Source organism: Ursus americanus, chromosome 2 (genome assembly GCF_024610735.1).
Source record: "Ursus americanus isolate L20-20 chromosome 2, mUrsAme1.1.p, whole genome shotgun sequence".
NCBI classification, from domain to species: Eukaryota; Metazoa; Chordata; class Mammalia; order Carnivora; family Ursidae; genus Ursus; species Ursus americanus.
The window spans coordinates 4,412,021-4,439,986 of record NC_142128.1 but is presented as its reverse complement, the minus strand read 5'-3'; the positions used below and the strand labels follow the sequence as shown (position 1 = coordinate 4,439,986).

At 44.1% G+C, this 27,966-nt stretch overlaps 1 protein-coding gene and 1 pseudogene across 1 annotated transcript; one reads left to right on the top strand and one right to left on the bottom strand.

Annotated features, from left to right (window-relative positions):
* Positions 1-5: 5 nt before the first annotated feature.
* Positions 6-24,680, top strand: RBAK (RB associated KRAB zinc finger). The gene is made up of 5 exons (XM_045813410.2): positions 6-438; positions 1,288-1,346; positions 13,401-13,527; positions 13,751-13,846; positions 19,093-24,680. Exons 2-5 carry the CDS (start codon positions 1,332-1,334, stop codon positions 21,009-21,011), a joined length of 2,157 nt encoding a protein of 718 aa, XP_045669366.1. The 5' UTR covers positions 6-438; positions 1,288-1,331; the 3' UTR covers positions 21,012-24,680.
* Positions 15,597-15,905, bottom strand: LOC123802493 (small ribosomal subunit protein eS24 pseudogene; annotated as a pseudogene).
* Positions 24,681-27,966: the final 3,286 nt, after the last annotated feature.

Below are 27,966 nucleotides of genomic sequence, written 5' to 3'. Positions count from 1 at the left end.
CTTCCTGTCCGAGCCCAGGTCACCGCTCGCCGTGGTTCCCAGGCTTCGGCCTCCGGCGAGCGAGACTCCCAGGGCCTGCGGGGCTCTACGCCGTCTGGACGGGCCGGCACCCAGCGGGCGCGGGTCTGCGAGGGCCGGGCGGAGGTTCGAGCGGGGACCCTCGAGCGCGAGCCCCGGAGCCCGCGAGCTGGGCCGGAGGGGCCGGGCGAGCGGGCGGCGGCGGCGCTGGGCGGCGGGGCCCGGCCCGTCTGCGCCCGCGGGACGGCGAGGCCCCGGGCGGCCGATTCGGGCCCCGGGAGGGTCGTCGGCCCGAAGTGAGTTTGTCCCGTAGGCCCAGAGCCCGCTCCCCGGGAACGGCGGTCCCGCGAGGCGGAGGAGGAGCAGCCCCCGCCCCGGAGCCCTCGGGAGCCTTGAGGCAGCTCGGCGGGTCCCGACGGGGTAGGTCGTGCGCTCGTGGATCTTCCGGGCGGCGCGGCGGCGAGAGGGCGCGAGCGGCTGGACGGGGAGGGATGGGCGCTCCCCCGGGACGCGGGACTCGTGGGACCCAGGTTTCCCGGGGGCGCAGAGGGTCCCCGCCTCCCTCCCCACCGACCCCCCTTGCTCCCCCGGTTCCCTGTCCGGCTTCCCGACGTGTCTCTAAGCGCGCAGGAGTGTGTACTGACCCCGCTGGGTTGTGCCCTGGAGCATCCCACAGTGTCGCGCAGGACCAGGGCGTGAGGGCCAGCTGCTGCTGCCCGTGTTGACAGAGGAGGAGATTGGGCCTGAGCAGAGAGGTGGCTTGTCCAGGGTGACGGGGTCTGTGGATGGGCTTGCTCACAGGACTCAGCTCCTGGGCCGGTGTTCTGTCTGCTCGGTTACAGTTTTCTTAAAAGATTCTTATGTGCAGCGATATGATACCGTTGAAGTGATATCATTTAGAAACAAAAGTATGCCTTGATGCACATTTATCCCATTTTAGAGAGCTAGTGTTCTCTGTTCCTGTGGATACTTTAATTTTAAGCAATTTGAAGGGTCAGTAAGAATTTGTACAGTGTAAGAGGAGAGTTTTTTTTTTTTAACATTAGTTTAATGAAGGCAAGCTATTTGAAAAACTAGTCGATGTTTATATTAAACAGTGAGAGTAACCCATCTAATCACCTCCTGATATGTGGGAATGACAACAGTTCTACTCTGTGTTTCTCCTTCTGAGTGTTCACAGGGTATGAGCTTTCTTTGGTGGTTATTATGCAGGGTTTCTGCCTTGGCAAGCTGGATTACCTGTGACGTTTATTTCTTCTACTTGTCTAGGTCCACTGTTAAGAGTCTGTACGCTTTTCCAAGAGCAGCAGAAAATGAATGAATCCCAGGTGAGTTTTCCTATCTCCATATATGTTCCCTTGCTTGGTTTTGTAATGTGTTTCAGGAGGTTTATATGGATCCAGATTTTAAAATGAGACTATGGAAATAAAAGACATTATCATGTAAAGTACAATTATTAGGGTGTCAGCACCCAGAGTCTTTTTTTCGAGTTCACGTGTGCAGATAGTAGGCTACCTCAGGGCTGTGGTGGTCGAGCTGCACATATGACTGATGTTCCTGACAGTCGCAGAAAAGGAGAGTAATGCCCGTTATATAATTTGAATTGACTGTAAGAGGATGCCAATTTTGTTACTTGTGGGTTTTAAAGATTTCCTAGGACTTGAAAAAATGTCTTTGTTGAAATTGATGTAATTGTGGGTAGCTTTCCTAATGACAACCATTAAATCATTGCAACATGTGGCTTATACTTGTTGCTTATCTAAGCTGAGGGCCTGCTGTGTATAATTTTTCCAGGCAGCAAAATACCTCGATCCAAGGAGACAAATTTCACTGTTACTGTTTGATCCAGGGTTAAAAGTTGTCTGAGGGAATGGCCTGCCCATCCTTCAGATGCTTCTGTTACTGTTCATTTGGGTTGTATAGTAAATAATACAGCAAGATATTCTCTAAGTATGTCCTCACTCCCCTTCCCATTTCAATCCTCAGCATCTTGATTTTGTCCTCACCCCTCTCCCGAACGTGTTGGTAAAGATTAGCAGTGACCTAATTATGTTCCAAGCCATCAGACATCTTCCAGCCCTTATCTCATGTGACCATGCATGTGACTTTGACATATTACTTCCAAACTGGTATTGTCTTCATGGAGCTCCCTTTTCTTGGCTTTAAAAAAAAAAAAAAAGTCTCTTGCCAATATTTCTGTATGTATCTAAAACTGATTAGGAGCCTTTTAAAAAGTGGGTGAGGGTAACCCACAATACCTTTCTTAATATATAGTATCTGGTGTTCAAAGTTTCACCGTTTCCTGAATGCTTTGTGGTTTATTCTTTTCAGTCAGGATACAGACAGAGGCCACACTTTGTGGGGTGGTGGGTGATGGAGGCTAAGTCTTTTAAATCTTTTACTAGTAGTTCCTCCAGTGTGTCTTTTGTGTTACTTCTGTGTAATTTATCTTTTGAAGAAATTGGGCTTATCCTCGGTTTCCTGTGGTCTGGGTTGTGTTGACCACATTGTCATCATTTTAACTTTAACACTCTTTTTTATTATTCCCTAGATGCCTTATAAGATTGGTAGTTAGCTCTGGAAGTTTACCCACTTCCGTTCAGTTCCTTTGGCAAGACTTTATTGCCTGTGACACTTGTCTGCTTTCTCTTGGAAGCCGGTATCCTCTTCCTGTCTTTGTTTTTTTGATATTAGCATCCATTGATTGATGTTCATTGCCAAGGTCCGCTGATTCTTTAGGGGAAACAAGATGGTGCTGTGCTACTTTGCCATTTCTTCCTCATTTACTGGCTATAATACTTTTCTGAAGAAAAACATCTCTTTAATTGGTTCTGTGGTTCATACAGAAAAGGCAATTGTCACAATATTGAGTAGGCTCCTGAGCAACTAGGATTTTTGTGTGTTTGTTTCATTTCGTTATCATTATGAGCTCCTGGGTTTACACATATTTTAAATACTCCAGTACACTGAAGTTGTTACTGTCTTTGACGCCTAAGTGGTTCTGTCTTTGACCAGAGAAATACCTTCAGATCGGTTTCTGAGTCCTTTTGAAACATCCGCTATACATATATTTTTTAAAGATTTTATTTATTAGAGAGAGAAAGTGCACAGGGTGGGGAGGGACAGAAGAGGAGAGAGAATCCCAAGCAGATTCTCGCTGAGCATGGAGCCTGACACGGGGCTCGATCCCAGGACCCTGAGATCATGATCTGAGCCAAAACCAAGAGTCAGACCCCCAACTGACAGCCACCCGGGCGCCCCCCACATGTGCTTGAGAAGATTGCCTATTCTGCTGTTGGTGGGAAAAGTTCGATAAAGGTCGATCAGATCAAGTTAGTAGTGTTGTTCAGGTGAATGATTCCTTGCTGATTTCCTGCCTCCTTGTGCTCTTGTCCTGAGAGAGGGAAGTTGAAATCGCGGGCAACTGTGGTTTGTCTCTCGCAATTCTATCGAGTTTTGCTTCATGTATATTATCATGTATGTAAACATTTAAATTGTTACGTCCTCTGGATTAATTAACCACTTTGCCATTGTGAGAGCAGCTTCTTTACCCCGGTAATATTCTGTGCTGTGACGTGGACTTTTTCTGATATTCATGCAGCTGCTCCAGCTTTCTTTTGAGTAGCGTTGGCATCTGATTCCATTCTTTTACTTTTCTTTTACTTTTAAACTATTTCTGTCTTTATACTTAAAGTGCATATAGTTGGATCTTGCTTTTTTTATTGAATCTGAGTTTCTGCTCATTAATTGGGTTGCTTGGACCATTTATACACAATATGATTATCGATATAACTGCTTAGGTTGTAGTCTGTTTTGGTTTTTTGTTTGTAACATCGGCTTTCTTTTTTCTTCTTTTTGTCTTCCTTCCTTTTGATTGATTGTGTATTTTTTATGATTCCATTTTACATCTTGTGTGGGGTTGTTAGCTCTAACACTGTTGTTATTTGTGATTACTTTGGGGTTTATGGTATGCAGCTTTAACTTACCAGTTTATTTTCAGGTAATGCACTGTTTATTGCTTAGAATATAGGGAGCTTGTGGGGCGCCTGGGTGGCACAGCGGTTAAGCGTCTGCCTTCGGCTCAGGGCGTGATCCCGGCGTTCTGGGATCGAGCCCCACATCAGGCTCCTCCGCTGGGAGCCTGCTTCTTCCTCTCCCATTCCCCTGCTTGTGTTCCCTCTCTCGCTGGCTGTCTCTATCTCTGTCGAATAAATAAATAAAATCTTAAAAAAAAAAAACTTTTATTTATTTTAATAAAATCTTAAAAAAAAGATTTTATTTATTTTAATAAAATCTTAAAAAAAAGATTTTATTTTAATAAAATCTTAAAAAAAAAAAAGATTTTATTTATTTATTTGACAGAGAGAGAGACAGCCAGTGAGAGAGGGAACACAAGCAGGGGGAGTGGGAGAGGAAGAAGCAGGCTCCCAGCGGAGGAGCCTGATGTGGGGCTCGATCCCAGAACGCCGGGATCACGCCCTGAGCCAAAGGCAGACGCTTAACCGCTGTGCCACCCAGGCGCCCCAATAAATAAAATCTTTAAAAAAAAAAAGAATATAGGGAGCTTGTCACTTCCATTTCTCCCCTCTGTGTCATTATGCTGTTATGTCATTTTACTTTTACAGGTAGAATCAATCCCATAATACATTGTGATTTTTAAGTAAATAGTTATTTTTTAAGGAGTAAGAAAATAACATAGTTGCCATTTCCGGTATTTTTCATTTCTTTATGTAGATACAGATTTTTATCTGCTGTCATTTTCCTTCTGCCTGAAGGGCTTCCTTCAACACTTCTATTTGTTGGGGTTTTTTTTCTTTTTCAATTTTTTATTTAGATTTTAGTGAACATACAGTGCCATATTGGTTTCAGGAGTAGAATTCAGTGATTCATCACTTACATAGGACACCTGGTGCTCATCACAACAGTGCCCTCCTTTATGCCCATCACCCATCTAACCCATCCCCCAGCCACCTCCCTCCATCACCCCTCAGTATGTTCTCTGTCATTAGGAGTCTTATCGTTTGATTTCCGCCCTCCCTTTTTTTCCCTTCCCATATGTTCATTTGTTTTGTTTCTTAAATTCCATATATGAGTGAAATCATATGATATTTGTCTTTCTCTGATTGATTTCGCTTAGCATGATACCCTCTAGTTCCATCCATGTTGTTGCAAATGGTAAGTTGTTGTTCTTTTTGATGGCTGAGTAATATTTCACCACATATAAACACACACACACACACACACACACACACACACCACGTCTTCTTTATTCATCAGTCAGTGGACATTTGGGCTGTCTCCATATCTTGGCTGTTGTAGATCATGCTGCTGTAAACATCAAAGATTCTCCTTTGAATCTGTATTTTTGTATCCTTTGGGTAAATACCTAGTAGTGTCATTGCTGGATTATAGGCTATTTTTATTTTTAATTTTCTAAGGAACCTCCATACTGTTTTCCACAGTGGCTGCACCAGTTCGAATTCCCACCAACAGTGAAAGAGAATTCCCCTTTCTCCACATTCTCGCCAACACCTGTTGTTTCTTGTGTTGTTGGTTTTAGCTGTTGTGACAGGTGTGAGGTGATATCTCATTGTGGTTTTGATTTGTGTTTCCCTTGTGATGAGTGGCATTGAGCATTTCATGTGTCTGTTGGCCATTTGTAGGTCTTTGGAAAAGTGTCTATTGTCTTCTGCACATTTTTTAACTGGATTATTTGTTTTTTGGGTGTTTGATAGGTTCTTTATAAATCTTGGAACACTTCTAGTTGCTGATGAGTTCTTTCAGCTCTTGTATGTCAGAAAACGGCTTTATTTTGCCTTGGCTTTTATTTCAGGGGAGCTTTGCTGGGTTTTCTCCTCCTGTACTTCAGATGTGTTCCCCTACTGTCTTTTTGCTTCCATTGTTTCCAAGAGAAATGTGATGTCATCCTCACCTTCATACCTCTGTTTGTACTGTGGTTTTTGTTTTTTCTTCTAGCTGCTTTTAAACTTTTTATTCGTGATTTTGAGCAGTTCGTGATATGTCTTGATATTGTTTTCTTCATGTCTCTGTGCTTAGGGATCATTGAACTTCTTGGATCTGTGTTTTTATGATTTTCATCAACTTTGGGAACTTTTTGACCACATTGCTTCAAATATTCCCCCCGCCTCCTTCCAGCCGTCCTTCAGCAAGTCCTCTTACCTGTGTGTCACGCTACTTGAAGTTGTCCCACAACTCTCTGACACTCTTTGTTCTCTTTAAATTCCTTTTTCTCTGTGTGTTTCATGTTCTGTAAGCTTCTGTTGCTATGCTTCATGGTCACTGATCCTTTTTTCGGTGCTGTGTTAATCTAGTCTGGGGTAACTTTCATCTCAGACACTGTAGTCTTTGTCTGTAGAAGTTCAATTTGAGTCTTTTTTTATGTCTTCCCTGTTCTTACTCAAATGTTTTGAACATAAGGAATACGGTAATAGACTATTTTAATGTTCACTGCCACTTGTAACATCTGGGTCAGTTCTAGGCCCACTTAAGCAGATGCATGATTTTATGTATGGCTTGTTCTTTCCTGCGTGTTTCCCAGTTTCTCAATCCTTACCTCCTCTCAGTCCTCCCTCCCTGCTCCAGGGCTGGAAACTCTCAGGGCAGTAACCACCAGCCTCCCCTTGTTAATTTCCTGTCTCTGATTCCTGTCCATCGCTTCAAGATCCATGTCTTGAAAACCACTGCATTGTATACTCTGTTTTTCGGTGTCCTTTCAGGAGGCAGGGTAAATGTGATCCTTGTCCATCTTTGCTGAAAGTAGTCCTAATGCCTGTATTTTGAGTCAGTTAGAAACCTTTCCCCACATCCGGGTTATAGGGAAATTCACCCGTTGTTTTTTTTTTCTGTGTGGTTTAATATTTTATATTTATTTATTTATTATTATTTTTTAAAGATTTTATTTATTTATTCGACAGAGATAGAGACAGGCAGAGAGAGAGAGGGAACACAAGCAGGGGGAGTGGGAGAGGAAGAAGCAGGCTCATAGCAGAAGAGCCTGATGTGGGGCTCGATCCCATAACGCAGGGATCACGCCCTGAGCCAAAGGCAGGCGCTTAACCGCTGTGCCACCCAGGCGCCCCTAATATTTTATATTTAGATCGCTGATCCAGTTGGACTTTTTTCTTTTATGGTGTAAGGTATGGATGCAGTTTCATCCATGCTCAAATGACTGTAGTTGCTCTAACACTGTTTACTAAAAATCAGTATGTTGTTAGATTGTCTTATAATATCATAGGTCCTCATGATATGTCACTTAATCATACAAGGCTATTTCTAGACTTTGTGCTCTATTCCACTGACCCATCTCCATCTGTATGCCGGCACCAAACCCTTTTAATCATAAAGGTTGTGTTTTAATTTGGTAGGAGTTAGGCCCCCCTTGATTTTCCCCCCCTTGCATGAACTTTCATGCCATCTCACCTAGTTCCAGGAAAAATGCTTTTTGGTATTCTTGTTGGGATCACATATCTGTAAAGTAATTGAGGGGAGAGTGGTTTACATCTTTGTGTTACTGAGTTGACCTGTCCAGGAACAGGAGCATCATTCCTTTTGCTCCAGTGTGCTTCTGTGCCTTTCAGGAGTGTTTTCAGAGTTGTCCTAGTACAGATTTTGTACATTTCTTATTAACAGTTTTATCTTTTCTGTTACTCCATAAACTGTGTGTTCGCTTGAATCTTCTTAGTCTGTTAATGTAGCAAGGGCTATTAGGGTTTTTTTTAATGATTTTCTTTTCTTTTCTTTTCTTTCTTTCTTCCTTTCTTTTTTTTTTTTTAAGATTTTATTTATTTATTTGACAGAGAGAGAGACAGCGAGAGAGGGAACACAAGCAGGGGGAGTGAGAGAGGGAGAAGCAGGCTCCCAGCGGAGCAGGGAGCCCAATGTGGGGCTGGAGCCCAATGTGGGGCTCGATCCCAGGACTCTGGGATCACTCCCTGAGCCGAAGGCAGATGCTTAACGACTGAGCCACCCAGGCGCCCCTCTTTTCTTTTTTCTTTTCTTTTCTTTTCTTTTCTTTTCTTTTCTTTCTTTTTTTTGTAAGTTTATTTAAATCCTCTCTACACCCAATGTGGGACTCAAACTCACGACCCCAAGATCAAGAGTTGCACGCTCTTCCAGCTGAGCCAGCCAGGCTCCCTGGGGCTGTTGCTTTATGTGTGCCAATTTTATTTATTTATTTATTTATTTATTTATTTATTTATTTATTTATTTATTTATTTAAAATATTTTATTTTATTTTTTTTTAAGATTTTTTAAATTTATTTATTCAACAGAGATAGAGACAGTCAGCGAGAGAGGGAACACAGCAGGAGAGTGGGAGAGGAAGAAGCAGGCTCACAGCGGAGGAGCCTGATGTGGGGCTCGATCCCATAATGCCGGGATCACGCCCTGAGCCGAAGGCAGACGCTTAACCGCTGTGCCACCCAGGCGCCCCAAAATATTTTATTTATTTATATGACAGAGAGAGAGACAGCCAGTGAGAGAGGGCACACAAGCAGGGGGAGTGGGAGAGGAAGAAGCAGGCTCCCAGCAGAGGAGCCTGACGTGGGGCTGGATCCCAGAACTCCGGGATCACGCCCTGAGCCGAAGGCAGACGCTTAATGACTGAGCCACCCAGGCGCCCCTGTGTGCTGATTTTATATAACATTATTCCTTTATTCAGTTGGTTTTGTCATTGATTCTCTGAGGTTTCTGGGTATAGTGTATCACTTGCAAATAGAAATAGTTTTCACTATTACTCTGTTGATTAGCATGCCTCTAATTGTTTTCTCCAGCGGGAGGTAGTTTTGCCTTGTTCCTGATCTTACTGGGCATGCACCTAGTGTTTGTCCACTAAGTAAAACCCTGACTTTAGAACTGAGAGGACTTTACCTGTGCATGTGTGTCCACATCTCCATGAGCTTAAAAAGCACACGTGTGCTTGCATGTGATTCAGATTGTACGTGTATCGCACATACTACGTGTGTTAGGGTAGGAGAGTGTGTGCGTATACATCTATTCATGCTAGTGAAGTATCCATTCCTATTTTCTTGGGGGTTTTTTTAATCACGGATGTATCTTGAATATCATCAGAGGTTTTTCAGCATCTTTGTGGAGATAAAAGTCTTTTCTTAGCCCTATTAGAATGGCATATTATGTTAATGGATTTCCAAAGATTAAATGAGTCTGTATTCTTGGAGTAAGTGCCACTTAGATATTGTATATTTTTCATTCTGGCATTGGATTCTGTTTGCTGATATCTCGTTGTGGATGTTTGTGTTGATATAAGCGGTATTGGTGTGTGATTTGATCTGTCTTACTGATTGCTTGGTCAGTCTTCCAACCCCGCCACTCCTTGCCTTGTGGACTAACTGAACCCGGGTTATTACTCTCCATGGCAGTTCATCAGCTCACTTGTTCTGGATCGACTACGATGTCCTGCTGTGGATTCTCAGTCATCTCAACTCCTGCAGTCTTGGGGAATCTCAGCCTGGGCACCTACATGGGGGATAGAAAACCCTGTGTTGTTACATCGTTTGTAAACAGCAGGATGATGGGCCACGTGTGCCGAGCACTTCCCTTCTGAGACAGGAGCTGAGTGTTGGCTGCCCCAGCACCGCTGCTTGCAACGGCACTGGACACTCCTTGCTGCACTTTCAGGGGGGCTTCTGTACCCCCATGCTCCTCTGTGGTGGCTCTCGCTCTCTTTCAGCAGAGGATATCTTGAACGTTTTGAGGAAAGTGTTTCCTTTGATAATAAATTGCCCTGTTTCCCTGAAAGAATCTAATGTCTGTAGGCTGAAATGATAGCTTGGCTTGGTGTCCAGTTCTGGGTTTGAAATCCTTTTTCTTTTCACGAGCCGTGGGCGGTTGTCCAAGGGTTTTTCCGAGGTGAGAAGTAGAATGGCAGTTTCCAGAGTAACTGGTGTTTTTTTCCCCCCACCTGTAACTTTTTAGATTTTTTTCCTTAATTTTTCAGTTTGGAGCATTTTATCAGGAAATTTCTAGGTCTGTGTTTTCCCCCCGATATTCTTGTTTGCGAATCCCTTGTGACATGATGGTTTACCTGATCCTTCGGCTCCGGTATCGTTTTCCGTTCTGCCTTTGATTCTTTGTGTTCGCCCTTCTTGTTTTCTGTTCCTGAAAATGTTGAATCTGTCGGATCTGGCTTTTGTATCTCAAGCTTTATTTCATCATTTCAATTTCTTGTTATCTGAGACATTTCTTAAATTGTATATTCTGTGTCCCGTTTGTTATTTAAGCCTCTTACTTGGGGTTTTAAGAAATCCAACAATTTGGTTTTTAATTTCTAAGTATTTGCTGGCTGTTTTGGGGAGAATGTCTTCATTTTTTAGAGGCAACATTCTTTTTTTTTTTTTTTTAAAGATTTTATTTATTTATGTGACAGAGAGACAGTCAGTGAGAGAGGGAACACAGCAGGGGAGTGGGAGAGGAAGAAGCAGGCTCATAGCGGAGGAACCCGATGTGGGACTCGATCCCGGTACGCCGGGATCACGCCCTGAGCCGAAGGCAGACGCTTTAACGACTGCGCTACCCAGGCGCCCCTAGAGGCAACATTCTGCTTAATTATTGAAAAATACAAATCAGTAGAAAAAATGGGAGTTGTTTCCTATATGAAATTGATTCTGTCATTGTCGAGCTGCTCTTCTGATGTTTATCTTTTATTTACACCGTTTTCCTCAATTAGCTGACGATTCTTGACTTTTTTTTATTTCACGTTTTGAGAGAAAAATTACTAATAGCTAATGTGAATGTACTCAACTAATGACCCCATTTCGCTCTTTTCTTTATGAAGAGGATGACTGCAGAGCTCTAGAAGCTAGTGAATTAGGGAAATGTGTTTAGGTAGACATCACTTCAGTTTTTCTTCCCTTTTTTTATTGTGATAAATTACACATAATGTGAAATTTACTGTTTTAACTGTTTACTGTTTTAACCATTTTACTACTTTAACCATTTTAAAACATACAGCTCAGCGGCCTTAAGTACATTCACATCGTTGTGCAACCACCACCACTGTCCATCTCGAGAACACTTCTCATCTTACAAAACTGAAGCTCTGTCCCCACTAAATAGTAATGCCCCACCTCCCCTCCCCCGCCCCTGGCAGCTGTTGTACTTTCTGTCGCTATGATTGTGAGGGTTCCGAGTATGTCACCTAAGTGGAATCATACAGTATTTGTCTTTTTGTAACTGGTTCATTTCACTGAGCGTGATGTCTTTAAAGTTCAACCGTGTTATAGCAGGTGCCACAACCTCCTTCTTTTTCAGCCTGAGTATTACTCCATTGTACGTGTAGACCACATTTTGCTTGTCTGTTCATCTGTCGTTGGGCACTTGGGTTACTTTTGCATTTTAGCTATTGTGAATAATGCTGTGATGAGCGTGGGTGTATAATTACCTCTTTGAGACTCTGCTTTCAGTTCTTTTAAGTATATACCCAAAAGTGGAATTGCTGGATCATAAGGTAAATTCATAATAAATTTAATTTTAATTTTTGAGGAGGTCTTGTGCCTGCAGTGGCTGCCCCAGTTTGCATTCCAGCGATAGTGCACAAGGGTTCTCATTTCCCCAACGTGTTATTTCCCAGCTTTTTGGTAGTAGCCACGCTAGGGGACGGGTGGCGGTAACTCACTGTGGCTTTGATTTGCACTGGTGACTGGCGATGTTGAGCATCTTCCTGCGTGCTCCTTGGACACGTGTGTGTTTTCTTTGAGAAATGTCCATTCCAGTCCTTTGCCCATTTTGAATCATGTTAGTTTCTGTTGTTGGGTCTTAGGGATTCGCTCTGTATTCTGGGTATGAGTTCTTTACCAGAGACACAATAGGCAGATATTTTTCCCATTCTGTAGGCTGCCTTTTTCTTCTGTGCATGGTGTCTTCTTACACACGGAATCTGTAGGCACCACTCCCATTTTGAACTAGCCGCAAGTTGGCACACAAGGTTAAGTCGCTCGAGTTGCTTTTCTCTGAGTGTGGTTCTCTGAGAGCTGCCTTGGGGAAGATCAGCCACGTCCAGCTCGGATAGAGTGGATGTGTGTCCTGGTTTGCCCGAGACCCTCTTGGATCGTACCCATATTCCATCCAGTTTAACATTTATCCCAGACAGACATCTGTCTGTGTCACAGTGAATCTGTGACCCCCTCCCAGCCTTGAGGCCTGAAGTGTGTTGCGCTCTGCTACGTGTGTGACCACGGTGCCCACAGCCGGAGAGGTCTTACCGTCCGCCACTCATCCCACTGCTCTGTGGACTCGAAACTGGGAACCACCCGGGCTGCTAAGGTGCTCCTGTGGCTAATTGCTTTTCACCTCCGCTGCCGACAGGGACCCTGTACCCTCTCGATGGGCCTGGGGATTCTCCAGGGCTCCGGGACACTCCACGGTCCACCCTTGCTGGGGCCCAGCGTGCGTCCTGTGTGGAGCAGTGCGATCTGTGGCTTCGGTTCTCATCTTCTCGGCTCCACAGGAATCTCCTCAGAGAAATTCCTGCTCGGGGAACAGCCTCTGTGTTCCAGGGCTCTGTTCTTGTATTTCTTTGAACGGACTTTTCGGGGGTTTTGTTTTGTTTTGGAGGCGGGAAGGTAACCGTGTACAGTTTACCCCACTGAGTTAGAGTCTGCTCCTGCCGTCAGACAGCTGTGCTTTAGCAAGGGTCTCTCTGCCCTGTTCTTCCCGCCCCCTCTTCAGTGTCGACGCCGCCTCTGTTTCTGCTCGTTGGTACTTTACGCCTCTGCGTCTTCTTTCCGCCTCGATCCTGTGGCGCACGGGCTGTGAAGCCTAACCTGGCAGCCCATGAAACCGCGCTCCGTGCGGGCACTCGACCTGTCGGGGGTTCGTCAGTGCAAGTTATTGCTGCAAGGGTGAGCTGTTTGAGATGCGGTGTTTGGCCCAAAACTTGGAGGACGTAGAACCCTTAGTCACGCAGGTCACCACAGGTAAAAGTCCAAGATGAAAGAGCTGAACAGGAGGCCAGAGGCTGAGCGCTGCGTGCACCCCCGTGACGAGGTGGGACAGGAGGCCGGGGGACAAAATATGTCTTTATTTCCATGGTGTTTCCCTGCCGGGCCAGAAGCTTTCTGAGAGCAGGAGCAGTGTCTTACTCATCTTGCATCCCCCAGAACTCAGTTCAGTTGCAAAATGGGAACTCAGTTGGTTTTCTGATTTTGGGGTTTGGTTTTTTTAGGGAGTGCGGAAGGAACCCAGAGGTAGTATTTCCACTCTGGTTTGTTTTCGTTCCACAGTCTGTAACACACAGTCAGGTTTTCAGTGTTCACGGTTGACTTTATCAGTGAGCTTGAGCTTGCTAAGCTCCCGTGGCCGCGCGTCTCCTACACGTGACGGGTTCCGATCCGATGCCGTTACAGGGGCCAGTGTCGTTCAGGGACGTGGCCGTGGACTTCACCCAGGAGGAGTGGCAGCAGCTGGAGCCTGATGAGAAGACCACGTACCGGGACGTGATGCTGGAGAACTACAGCCACCTCGTCTCCGTGGGTGAGGAGAGCCTGCCGTGTGGGTCGCTGCCCCAGGGGTGGAGGGGGCCTGCCAGTTTAATGATTTTTTTTCTCAAGTTTGAAGAAATAAGTGTTAGGACCATTTAACTCCCTTTCGGCACCAGGGATGGTATTTGTATGTTGGCCTCTGAGGCAGCATCTCAGACTCAGAGATCTGAGAGCCAAGCAGCCGGTCCAAGTCTGGCTCCATTTCTCACTCACAGGGTACGACAGCACCAAACCGAAAGTGATCCTCAAGTTGGAGCAGGGAGAGGAGCCGTGGGTCGCCGAAGGAGAACTACCATGTCAGAATCATCCAGGTAAGTTAGGAGCTCGGTACAGTTTTGAACGTCCCCCCCTCCCACCCCACTTTGGGAGGGTCTGAGGGCAGCCCCAAGCCTCCAGCGCCCGGGCCACACCTCCCAGGCCGCAGGCAGCTTGCTCCCTCCAGCGCCATGTGCAGGCTGCTTTTCTGATTTTACATTCGATTTACACTTGTGGGCATTTTCCGCGCTAGCCAGTGCTGTGAGGACCCAGTCACTTCCTCCTCCTGCGTCCTCAGTAACTCACCCGCCCCCGGTAGCACAGAATTCCTTTCTTTGCAGCCATTCAGAAGTCTCAGAGAAAAATGAACTGGAGACGTTCTTGTCCATTCTTTTTGTCTTCCGTTTTCCTTCCTTGCCATGAAGTGCCTCGGGCTGATTTCCTGCCTATTTTCACTCCCTCCTTTATGCTCTAGGACACCAAAATCTGTCCCCTCCCTGAGCTGGTGAGGCCGGCTGCTGCCTCACGTAGGTGCTCCTGCGCTCTGTTTGGCAGCGATGAGCACAGGCCCTAAGTCAGTCTTCACGTGATGTGGTCAAACACTGACCCCTGTGCTTTGGAGCCCAAGTATAACTCAAGGACAGCTCGGGATAAAGAGGAACAAGAGCTTCATTGCTTTGTCGGGCAAAGGAGGCTGCAGAGGCCTGTGGTTTTCACAAACTGCAAGGAAGGGGGGTTTATAGGGAAAGATAGGATTGAGCTGGTTTGACAAGAGTTGTGTATATGCTGTCAGCCTTGTCAGTTGTTTTCAGGGTGGTGCCAGGTTCCTAAGACCACAGGCTAAGAAGGGCGGTGAGGAAGGTTTATGGAAGAGTGGGAGAAGGTTACTTTAAAATCAAGCTTCGTGAGGCACCTGGGTGGCTCAGTCAGTTAAGCATCTGCCTTTGGCTCAGGTCATGATCCCGGGGTCCTGGGATCGAGCCCCGCGTTGGGCTCCCTGCTCAGTGGGGAGTCTGCTTCTCCCTCTGCTGCTCCCCCTGCTTGTGGTCTCTCTTTCTGTCTTTGGCAAATAAATAAATGAAATCTTTTTTTAAAAATTAAAAAATAAAAAATAAATAAAATCGAGCTTCGTTGAAGCTTTGTGCAGCTGTCTTGATTTTTGTTCAGCTTTGTGCTTTAAGTGGTTCCAGTGTGCTGGTGCAGTGTGAGTCGGGCCTTCCTCTTTTCCCCAGCGCCTGCAGCCACCGTAGATGTGCAGGAAGCGTTTACTCATAAGTGAAGTTGCCCCCGCAGGACCTGTTTGCCATTTTTTTTTTTTTTTTAATTTCTTAGTTTGGGTGCCTGGGTGGCTCAGTCGGTTAAGCATCTGCCTTCACTCAGGTCATGATCCCACGGTTCCCTGCTCAGTGGGGAGCTTCTCCCTCTGCCCCCCTGCCTCACTTATGCGCTTACATTCTCTCTCTCTCACAAAAATTAATAAAATCTTTAAAAAAAAAAAGTTCTAGGGGATGGGGGGATGTTTAGCCCAGTGATGGGTATTAAGGAGGGCACGTATTGCAAGGAGCAAACAATGAATCATGGAGCACTATATCGAAAACTAATGAATAATATAATAAAATTTTTTAAAAATAAAGATAAAAAAGTTCTTAGTTTATTAATCCTCATGAAAAACCTGCACAGTCGCCACAGATAAAGTCACTGCAGAATCTTTACTCCTCTTGTCCAGTCTCTGGCTCGCTGTTTGCGAGCACCAGCACTGGCTCTTGTTGTCCCCCTGACTTTCTTCATTCTGCTTTTGTGTTCCTTTCACTGTTTCCTGGAGGTCTTTTTCTTCTCGTACCGGCCATGTCTTGCAAGTCTGTATTTAGGTCCATTTTTCTTTGCGTTATCCAAGGAATTCTAAATCACGCCAAAGCCAGTTGTCTTGCCACCACCAAAATGGATTCTGAATCCAGATACAAAGATGACATCTGGTGTGGTCTTGTACACTGTGGCTGGTTGTTCCCGAATTACTGTGGCCTTCCCGGGGTGGAGAGCATCAATGACCATTTGTTTCCGCTGAAGTAGTCGCTTGCTCGTGAACTTCCTGGTCTGGATAGTTACCGTGTCTTTCATGATGGCGGCCGAGCTTCAAGCAGCCAGGGAGGAAAGAGGCTGTTTTCCATTCTTTAGTTCTCTTCGTGCCCCTTGAAAAGCTTCATCTTGTTTCAACTTTCAGGCCTTTTTCTTTGTATTTGTGCTGCTCGTCCAAACTGATACTTAATCCCTGTAACCTGTGGACTATTGTACCTGGCAGGTGGTCGTGTTAGAGAGGTGCTCCACTCCCTTCTTCCTCAGAGTGGCTGACAGTCAGCTACAAACTCCTCCAAACCATCCTGCACATCCTCCCCACTTCCTTTATTCATTACATTGTACTGGTCTTCTCTCCCTTGGTTCCTGTTTCTTATCTTTTGTGAAATGCTTTAAAATTTTCCTGCATATCCTTAGTTTCTTCTGACATCAGTGTAAAAAAACATTTTCTCATACTTGGATGACAGTGAACCCTATTGGGAAATTGCAAAGTCTGTTCATCTGAAACATTCAGTTGATTTAACACTAGGCTGACAAGATGAGCCCATAACTATCTCATTTCTTCTGAAATAGATTTTACATTCTCCTCTCCTTGGGTGCCACTCAGTATGGTGTGATATTGCCCATCAGAATTCATGTCCTGTTTCCCCAGATTCTTGTTAAATTCCATTTGGTCTAGATCTCCAGACTGTCTTAGTCCCTTCTTCGTGTGTACTTCTGTTACCCAAATTACACGTTTTCCTTCCTTCCTTTTTAAATCGTAGTTATAAAGAGATAACAATCTATATCTGAAACTAATATAACACAGTATGCGAACTACATTTGAATTTTAAAAATAAGTAAAAGTTTTTTTTAAAAAACCTACCCCAGAAGAAATATCAAGGCTCAAAAAAACCACAGACGCATAATAAAATTAACCATTTTAACATTTTTGAGCATACAGTTCAGTGGTATTAACGATATGCACATTGTTGTGCAACAGAACCTCCAGAACTCTATCCTAAAAGTTCACCTCTTATTTGAGCTTTCCATAATTACTTATTTACCACACTTGTTTCTCCTTTCTCTTGAATCTACAGATACCGCAAAAGTTACTTGTTTCTCCCTTCTCTTGATACCCAATCCACAGATACCACAAAAGTTAGATACGATTCTGTATTTGGTACTTAATCCTCTTTCTCTACCTGAATTATAATCTTCCAAAGAGGAAGGATCTTTTCATTCTGCTTTGGTATGTAACATATAGAAGGCATTCTGTAAATTTTTCATGGACTGAGGACCCAGGGAAGAAAGACCTTTATTATCAATATCCATTGAGACATAATTTATCCTCAACTATAGATAAAACAGGGTTAGGGTGAACCTGAAAGCATCGATTTGATCAGTTTGGGAACTACTTTAGTTTCTAATCACAGAGAGATTCCAGGAAAACTAGGAAATGTCACCATACTCTGCAGGTACACGGTTTAGTTAGGAAAGGAGAACATAGCTGCATGGACTAGTTCGGATTCAGCTTTCACACAGAGTACTTAACTTTCAAGTACATGTTATTTACAACTTTGTGTTAAAGCTGTTTTAAAAATTAAAGGAAGAAGAGCTCTAAACAGCTGGGAAGAGATTTGATAAATATTTTAAAGCTTCCCCTGAAGTATGGATAGGTGTTGAGTGTGGCCACCGCTGGAAGCCATCTTGGTGAATGAGAGTGTGAGCACAGGCTGGTGGTTGGGAGTAAGTGGGCATGGCCTGGCTTCCCGGAGCAGAAGGTATTAGAAGATTAGTGAAATGCTAGTTTGAGTATATTTGTGAATCCAGGTAATGAAAAATCTTACTGGTGAATGATAACTTCTCTTGTTTTGTTTTGTTTCCTGTTGGTATTCGGGGCTTGGAGGTCCAGGGATGGTATAGATTACTGAGCACAGAACTGTCGGTGTTGCATTGATTATGGATGAAGGCAGCTAACAATAGCTCAGAGGCTCCAAAGATTTGTAAGAGACATAGAAATAAATACAAAGTTAATATTGTAGGGGCAGCTTTAGAAATTTGACATTTAAGGTTTTATATTAAACGAAACCTGCATGGATGGGAACTCGTGCTTCTTTTCAGGACTCAGTTAGTGTTATGTCAGGGATGTGATTGATTTTATGAAATTTAAGTGAGCAAATTGAAAGAAAATCGATGGGTAATTCTTTCAGATCATATACTGTTCTGAGCGATTTACATGCACTAAATTGGTTTTTCCCCAGTGGCGTGATTTGGGCACATTTCAGCTGTGTGAAGCTGCATCACAGTTAAGTAACTTGTTCAAGACCTGGCCAGTAGTGTGTTAGAGGTGGATTTGAATCGAGGTAGCCTCATCTCTGTGCTTTTAGCTGCCACGCTTTGTTGTGCAAACAAGTATAGTTAGGGTTAAGTAAGACCATAAGGATACTTCCGAGAGCCAACGTTTGTGGCTCAGTCTCTTGTCACCTGGTCCCATCTTACATTTCTTCCTGGTATTTATGTGCCTGGAACGCTCCCTCCAGGTGAATGAGAACCAGGGCTGGGGAGCTGGAGCCCTGGTGGTAGGAGTGTCTGTAAAGATGAGTTTGGAATTTTTAGAATGTTTATTTGGATTTATGTGCAGAATACAAAGGCAAAGATTTTGGAAGGATCTGGGCTAATGAGGATGTCATCGTGGTAATCTGTGTGTGAAGCAGTATCTTACAGTTTAATATAAATTGCAATCTCTTACTCCCAACATAATCCGTACTTGAATGTTTTCTTTGAATATTCATGCATCGATTGTTCTTGTTCTCCCACTGGACCAATGTACTCACGAGTCCTCCTGTTTGTGCCTTAATCTAGTTCTGTTTCAGTGACTGTGCCATCTGGTCATCATTTCTTGGGTTTATTTCACCTTTTCTACCAAAGTTTTGAACATGTTTGGGAAGTAACAAAGGTGCTTGTGTTTGGTGTGAATTTACTCTCCCTTCTTTCTCTAATGCTGAGTCCTGTCCCTCACTCATCCCTTCCCTGTGCCTACCCCACTCCACTCCATGTCTGTCTTTCTGTCTGTCTATCTCATATGACAGATCAGGGGGAAAGGAGGACTATACCCTCGTGATTATTTTTATTTGTGGAGATTGGCTGTAAAGCCAGAGTCAATCATATGGCAGGGCACTTGAGTACCACTCCCATTTGATACCTGGTGTATTCAGATTCACAAGGTTTGTTTAATTCTGTTCCTTTTTAGAAGAAGTCTGGAAAGTTGATGACCTGATAGAGAGAATCCCAGGAAGTGAAGATGAACATTCAAGGCAAGCTATTTCTATCAACGGCAAAACCCCGATTGAAGAGAGAGAGAATGCATTTGATAAAATGTGTAATGTGGAAACAAGCCTTGTTCCTTCAAGCGTAACATCTCATACTTGTGTCTCATGTGGAAAGAATTTAGAGTCTACTTCAGAATTAATTATTAGTGATGGAAGCTATGCAAGAAAGAAACCTGATGAGTGTAGTGAATGTGGGAAGATGTACCACGGAGGGAAACCCTATGAATGTAATCAAAATGGGGACGGCTATTCTCAAAATGAAGGGAATATTCTTCAGAAAATTCATATTTTGGAGAAACCCTTTGAATATAATGAATGCATGGAAGCCTTAGACAATGAAGCTGTTTTCCTGGCTCATAAGAGAGCTTATATGGGGGAAAAGCCCTATGAGTGGAATGACTCTGGGTCAGATTTCATCCAGATGTCAAATTTTAATGTATACCAGAGATCGCAGATGGAATTGAAACCCTTTGAATGCAGCGAATGTGGAAAATCCTTCTGTAAAAAGTCAAAGTTAATCATACATCAGAGGGCCCACACAGGAGAGAAACCTTATGAATGTAACGTATGTGGGAAATCCTTCAGCCAAAAGGGGACCCTCACTGTGCATCGCAGATCACACTTAGAGGAGAAGCCCTATAAATGTAACGAGTGTGGGAAAACCTTCTGTCAGAAGTTACATCTCACCCAACACCTGAGAACTCATTCAGGTGAGAAGCCCTATGAATGTAACGAGTGTGGGAAAACCTTCTGCCAGAAGACCCATCTCACCCTACACCAGAGGAATCATTCAGGAGAGAGACCCTATCCCTGTAACGAATGTGGGAAATCCTTCTCCCGCAAGTCTGCCCTGAGTGACCACCAGAGAACGCATACGGGAGAGAAACTTTACAAATGTAATGAATGTGGGAAATCCTACTACCGAAAATCTACCCTCATTACACATCAGAGGACCCACACGGGAGAGAAACCCTATCAGTGCAGTGAGTGCGGGAAGTTCTTCTCTCGGGTGTCGTACCTCACTATACATTATAGAAGTCACTTAGAAGAGAAACCCTATGAATGTAATGAGTGTGGGAAAACCTTCAATTTAAATTCAGCCTTCATTAGACATCGGAAAGTACACACAGATGAGAAACCCCACGAATGTAGTGAATGTGGAAAGCTCTCTCAATTCTCGTATCTCACTGACCATCCTGCGGCTCTTTTAGGGGACAAACCCTATGAATGTAGCGAATGTGGGAAAATCTTCCTTGACAGTTCAGCCTTCAGTGGGCACCAGTCACTTCCAAAAGGGGAGAAATCCTATGAATGTAACATCTGTGGAAAATTGTTCTCGGAGTTGTCGTACTATACTATACATTACAGAAGTCACTCTGAAGAGAAACCCTATGGATGCAGTGAATGTGGGAAAACCTTCTCCCATAATTCATCCCTCTTTAGACATCAAAGAGTGCACACAGGAGAGAAGCCCTACGAGTGTTACGAATGTGGGAAGTTCTTCTCTCAGAAGTCCTATCTCACCATCCACCACCGGATCCATTCGGGAGAGAAGCCCTATGAATGTAGTAAATGTGGGAAAGTCTTCTCTCGGATGTCAAACCTCACTGTGCACTACAGAAGCCATTCAGGAGAGAAGCCCTATGAATGTAATGAGTGTGGGAAAGTCTTTTCTCAGAAGTCCTACCTCACTGTACACTATAGGACTCATTCAGGAGAGAAACCCTACGAATGTAACGAGTGTGGGAAAAAATTCCACCACAGGTCAGCCTTCAATAGCCATCAGAGAATTCACAGGAGAGGGAATGTGAATGTACTGGATGTGGAGAATCTTCTGTGACGTCAAAACTCTTTGAGTATGACGAAATCTAACGGGGAGTCAGATGTCACTGTCTGAGAGTTCGTGTTTCTGAATGGGGAGAACCATTGAGGCATTAGATTCATCTCTACCTGATTTCTCACAGAGAAGAATCCCTAGGAATACAAGAAGAAGCAAAGCCTTCAGCAAGATCCTGCAACACATTGGGCACAAGATAATTTATACAGGAGTGAAACTTGATGAATATTTAATATTTATTTTGGAATTCAAATTATATTTACATATCAGGGAATCATACCAAGGCGAGATCTATCAGAGTGATGAGTGTGGGAAAACATATTGTCTTGGAAATTGTTATATTAAAAGCCATATTTCTGATGTAAATTCTGATGTTTATAGGAAAGCTCTCAGAAGCTGTCAGCTCTGAATAAACCATGGTATAAAATGAAGTTTTGGAATCATCAGGAGTTTATAATGAGGACAGTAGCATTAAACACATATATGACAGTTTCTATCATGTTTTAAAAATGCGGCTTAACAGTAATTGTATGCAAATTTGAATTTGAATTATTTGGGAAAAGGCGGTATTCTGAGTATTGAGGTGGCAAAATGTACTAACAGGATATGTGTTGTTGGTGAGACATTTGCTAGATATGAGATAGTTAAGTACGTACTTTTTTATTTGTTGGGAAGCATCGACAAATGGGTTTTTAGCAAATGCCCCATCAATAAAGGCTAAGCCAGTGGTTTTTGTAGCGAATTCGACTATGTTTGAGCAAAAAAGATTTTAAGACACTATTTTCATAAACTATGCATAGATGATTTGGAGTTAAGTCTGTGTCAGTAAAAGAGGGCATCCGCACAGTTTATCTGTAGAATACACACAACTCTTGTGCCACCCCGCTCATCTAATCCATAGTTGAGTGCGCGGTGTGCCAGTAGTATGTCATTCAGAAATTTCATCTTTCCTTTTATCTGACGTGAATACTATGTCATTATTTTGTGAACTGCCCCTCATTCCCAGTATTTTGGAACAAATACAGGTTTCTAGCAGACAGTTTTAGTTGATTAACTCAGTGTCTTTTCTCCCCTTAATTCCTTGCTGGAAGAGTTTGTTCACCATTTCCTCACATGACACAGAGGGTGAATCCTGATTCATCTAAACCAGTCATGATAATTCCATTCCGATTGCCAGTAACCTGTTTATAGTGGTCACACGACCCAGTTCACTGGGCCAAGGAATGCAAGGGTCCTTTAATAATCAAAAATTAAGCACTGGACTACCTTATGGAAACAAGTAATCTAGGATGCAAAAAAGTCACGTGGTAAAGTCAGCATCCATTAATGTTCTTCATAAGCTGTGGATTTGAAAGGAACTTCCCTACTTGGATGAAAAGTTTCTAAAACTACAACCACCAGCATACCTAATACTGAAATATTGAAAGTTTTCTCCAGGATGGAAAAAAAAAAGGAAGAAAAAAATCTATCTTCTGTCACTAATGGTATTCAGTATTCTGCAGAAGGATGTAGCCAGGAGAATAAGGCAAGAAAAATAATTAAAGAGCCTGAGGATTAGAAGTAAAACTTTTATTTGCAGTTGACATGATTTTGTACATTGAAAGTTCTGAGGAATGCACAAATAATTAGAATTAATGACTAAGTTTAGCAGGGTCCCTGCATAAAGCTCATTATGCAAAAATAGTTTTTTAATATACCAGCAGTGAACATAAAAAATGAAAAACTTAAAAGCAATACCATTTACAGTAGCATCAAAAATCCTCAAGTGCCTCGAGGGAAAATTACCTAACACCATATTTTCAAGAAAAAAAATTACAAAACTCGAGAGGGCTATATCTGGTTTATAGATTCCAGGACAGTTTTAAAAAAGATCTCAGTTTTCCCCCACATTAATTCATATGTTCAATGCAATCTTAAAAGTCCTACTAAGTTCTTGAATTGAAATTACACTAACTCTAAAATTCAAAAGACCCATAGTAGTCAAGGCTATCTTCCGGAATAGACACAGTAAAAGAACTTATATTACCAGGTATCAAGGAAGACCTGTCATAAAGCCACAGAAATTATAATTGTGTGGTATTGGTGCAGAGATAAACAAATTGACCGTTGGGACAGAATAAAGATTCCAGAAACACCCGTGTATAATACAGTCACTTGGTTTTTGCTGAAGATGATAATGCAGTATAATGGGGGAGAGGATATTCTTTCTAATAAATGCCTTGTCAATTAGATTTAATAATTTAATAGAAAATAGAGAAGTGGGGGTTGAGATGGATTACAGATCTAAATATGAAATATAAAATAATAAAGCTTTAAAAAGAAAACTTAGCAGACCGTACATAGCCTTAAAGTAAGAAAATTTTTCTTAAGACCCCCAAATCACTAAACTATAAAATAAAACCAGTTAATTTGGATATATTAACTTTTTGAAACTTATGTTTATAAAAAGGACCCCATTAAGAAAGCAAATAGGCAAGAAATGGGGAGGATACTTGCAACTTACGTATATGACAGCAGACTTGAGTTTAGAGGAAGGGGTGGTGATGGTTTTTCAAAGGGGCCAGTTAGTAAATACTTGGGGTTTTGTGAGCTAGACTGTCGCTGTGAACATGTCTGTGTCTCAATAAAACTTTATTCACAAACACAGGCAACAATCTGGATTTGGCCTGACGGCCACACTTTCCAGCCCTGGATCTAAAATTGAAAAAGAACTCTTACAAATCAACAAGAAAAAAATAGAAAATGGGCAAGAGATTGGGACATCCACTTAACAAAAGAGAATATCCAGATGGCCAGTAAACACGAAAAGGTACGTTATTTTTATTAGTAATCAGGGAAATGTAAGATTTAAACAGCACCCACCCACTGAGATGGTTAAAATAAAAAGCATAAAAAAAAGAATCCAGTTTTGGCAAGGAGGTAAGCAGCAGGAGGCCTACCGTGCTCGAGGTATCACCAACTGGTATGACCATTTGGGAAAGCTGGCACTTTGAAAATGCGTATACCCTTTTAACCCGAACCTAGCAGACAGGTGTGTTTATGTCAACTAAAGGACATACTAGAATATTCATGGCATAAAACTACTAAAACCAGAATTCTCTGAAGGGATGTATGCAGTAGAATGAAGGAAACTAAGTGGTATGTTTCACTGCAGAATGTAGAGTGTTGAGAACAAGTGAACCTTAAGTATTTGCAATAGTAGCTTGGTTTCACAGAGCTGAATGAAGGAAGCCAGACACAGGCACACATTGCATGACCATCTGTGTAAAGCATAAGAACAGGAAAACTTGTCTATGCAGTTAGAAATCAGGATAGTGGCTAGCCTTGGGCAAGGCTGAAAAAGGGGTATTTATCTGGTGCTGGTAATACTGTTTCTAAATCTGGGTGCTGAATATCTGAGTGTTCTGTGCACTTAAGATATGTGTCTTTTTCTGCATGTACATTATTTTTAAATCCTGCATCATTTTGTGCAGGAAATATTCTTTAGAGTAGTTTTAATGGCAACTACGGAGATTTCCTACACTGTGACCTTAAAGCTTAATATAAAGTATATTTTAAGTAAAATATTTGAAAAGGTGACAGGGCCATTACATATTTTGTCATCCTACCCTTTTGCGTATATAAATGGGTCTGAATCACCTCTTCTAATAAAGAACTAACGTGTAAACATTTCATATTTTCTCAAATGATTTTTCACATTCTGAACTTGGGATGTGTCTCCTGCATTACTGTCCTCGAAATGACCTTGTTGGGAGGTAAATCCATGTAACGGTGACTTTGATTTGATGGGAGATTGTACTTAGAAGGTTTCTACTCTGTTGTTAACAGCAAGATGTGTGAGTGTAAAAGCTCTGCATCATGGAAAGTTAAGAGCGCTTGGCGGGTTGGGGAGGGACGAGGGCTGGCTGAGCTCAGCGGCCCGGCAAGGAGGAGTTACGACAAGGGATGGACTGTGTGCACTTGACTTGATTGCCCCTTCCTCATACTAGGCAAAGCTTGAAGTGTAAGCAAATTAACACCTGGCTGAAAGAACAGTAATCCAGGAGCTGGGGCTTGGTGGTGTGCTCCCCCACCCCAGCTGCCTGTTTGTTCCCTCAGTCCACTGGGCTTCACCGTGAGGCGTGTGGTCAAGCATGGCCATGGCTCCCCTTCCATCCCAGCCAGAGCCTGCCTCTTTCACCATGAGGTTACAGTATTCTCCAAATTAAATTATACAAAGGCCACAAAGAAATAGAACAAATCTGTAACCCCCTCCCCCCCACCCCAAGTTGCAAACGTGGTAATCATGACAAGAGTTCCCTTTTACATTCAGGAAATCAGATTGCTGTAGTGCCTGTCAAATTGGGGAACTAGTTAAATTGTAGACTTGTGAGCCAATGTCCAAAAATCCTCCAAGGCAAGACAGGACGTGGTCCTTCAATGGAGGAACATGTGGCCTCTGGGGACGGTGAAGAAATGGGTGCAAATATCATGGCATCTGAGGAGCACAGCTCCCAAACCGTATTCTTTTCTCCACACAATCAGCTGACCTGAGGACCATGGAACAAGAAAGCAAGTGCTTAGGGGTGCCTGGGTGGCACAGCGGTTAAGCGTCTGCCTTCGGCTCAGGGCGTGATCCTGGTGTTATCGGATTGAGCCCCACATCAGGCTCCTCTGCTGGGAGCCTGCTTCTTCCTCTCCCACTCCCCCTGCTTGTGTTCCCTCTCTCACTGGCTGTCTCTATCTCTGTTGAATAAATAAATAAAATCTTAAAAAAAAAAGAAAGAAAGAAAGAAAGCAAGTGCTTAGCTCAGGACCACCAGCCAACCCTCAAGCCTGGCAGGACTGGGGAGTAGGTGGGACACTGGTAGGTGTTCAGCACCCCCCCCCCACGCCATAGCCCTCAAAGTTAAGCTTTCGCAGCAACAGAAGAAAATTGGCATATTTTACTGGTTAAAAACAAGGAAGAGGGAATCCTTTTGCAGCATGCATGTCTGGTGGGGTGGACAAACAGGAAATGCACACCGACTTTGCCAGCTTTGGGGCACATGGGTTCTCCATAAACCCTCACTGGGAAACAGGAGTGTAAGTGGCTTTTCCTGCCGGCAAGATTCCAGGAACTCCTGAGAGAAAAGGAGCTCTGGCAAAATCCGAGACTTCAGCCACTAAAAAGGAACAGACTGAACCACCTCCACTAAATAAACATCCTCAAAGAAACAAGAGTGTACTGGTGACGTGAGGTCAGAATAAGTAAAAAAGAGGTGAAATGTTGAGTGTGAACAATGAAGATTCAAGAGTTCAGATGAGCTGGTGGCTGATGAGCTGGGAGATACTGTGTGGCAGGGAGTGTTTGCAGAAAGCAAGAATAAAGAAAATGTACTGGGAAAGGGGTAGAAGTGGAGGTTTCTGCCAGATAGCAGGAGTCTCCGAAGCCGGGGAGACTGCAGCAGTGCAGAGGAGGAACTACTTGGGGGGGGGGGGTTAGTTAATTTCATATATTTGGAAAAATCCAAAATGACCTCAAAAGACCATCCAGTGCTCCAAACAGGAAAGATACAGAAATATCCATACCTCAACAAAGTGAAATATAAGGACACTGAAGATAAAATTTTGCAAGTTTCTATAAAGAGGCAATCACTCAAAAAGAGAATAATTTCTCATCTTCCATTGTTGGCCAAAATGAAGTGACAGGAACCAGATTTACCCTTTTGACTAAACTGAAAACTTGGACAAAATAAAGTCAGGGCATTGGGACAGTGGGCACAGGACAGTGATCCCCGTGGGAACCTGGCGTGCTGCCTGGACAGACCTTCCGGGCCACAGTGCAGGAAAGGGCACCCCAAGTCGCTGGGCAGGCTTGGAGAGCAGAACATAGGAGAGCCCCCAAACACCAGGGGTCTCCAGGGCCTTGGTCTTCAAGCAGAGGCCTGGCTCTGGCCTGGGGCGTGGCCTGCTGTGGTCGGGGCGGAGGCTTTCTCGACTCTAGGGATGTGGCTAACGGATGTGGGCGTGGTTATACCTTGGGGCGTGGCCATAGTAGGACGGTTGGTTGGTGCGTAACAGTGGAGGCATGATCCAGTGGGGCATGGCTGTGCTGGGGGCATGATGTTTGTATGAAGGGTTGGGTGTAACAATGAGTGGGGCGTGGTGATGCCCTGAGCGTGGTCGGTAGTGGGTCGTGGCTCTGGCTGCAGAAGGCTCCAGAAGCAGCTCGGGTAAGAACTGTCTGGATCTAATAGCCCCTGGGGAGCCAGAGGCCAGTGACCGGGCTGTGGGCGGACACGAGGGCAGCGGGAAGACAGGAAGGCCTGCCGGCAGGTGAGGAGTAATTGAGGCTTGGGCTCTAGGGCTGGGCCTCAGGGGGCGGTAGGCCTGGCACCCGGAAGGGGGAGGGGATAGAAGGGCAGAGTGGGAGGCGGTGCCTGGACAAAGAGCAGGGCCTCTGACCTCCGCCCCCCCCCCCCCCCAGCCTTCACCGCCTTGCCAGCCGCCCTGCCTGCTCGGCCATGTGGCGCCCGTTGGTCCTGATGCTGCTGCTGCTCCCTGTCGTCCCCATCCCTAGCGCCACTGCGGCTCCCATCCCGGATGCCAAAACCCAGGACAGCCTGCAGAGCCTTCTCCAAGGTTGCAACCGTCTCTTGTTGGGGTTTGGGGAGAGGAAGAAGACAGAGAGGAGGGGCGGGGCAGAAAGCAAGAGAAGTCAGAGGGACTCAGAAAGGGAGAGACAGCGATAAAGTGAGGGGGCCCAAGGGACAGAAACAGAGCTACAACACGATAGAGGAAGGTCAGGAATAAGAAAGTGGGACGGAATAGACAAGGGACCGAGATTAAAAAACAAAACGGAACAAATTGGAGGTGGGGGTGGACTGGTTTGACCGTCCTGGTCAAAGGGTGGACAGAGAAGGAGTGAGGGACAAGGGGCCACATGGACAGCTTTCCCTCTGTCCCATGGACTTCAGTGCCTCCCCAGGAACTGCCA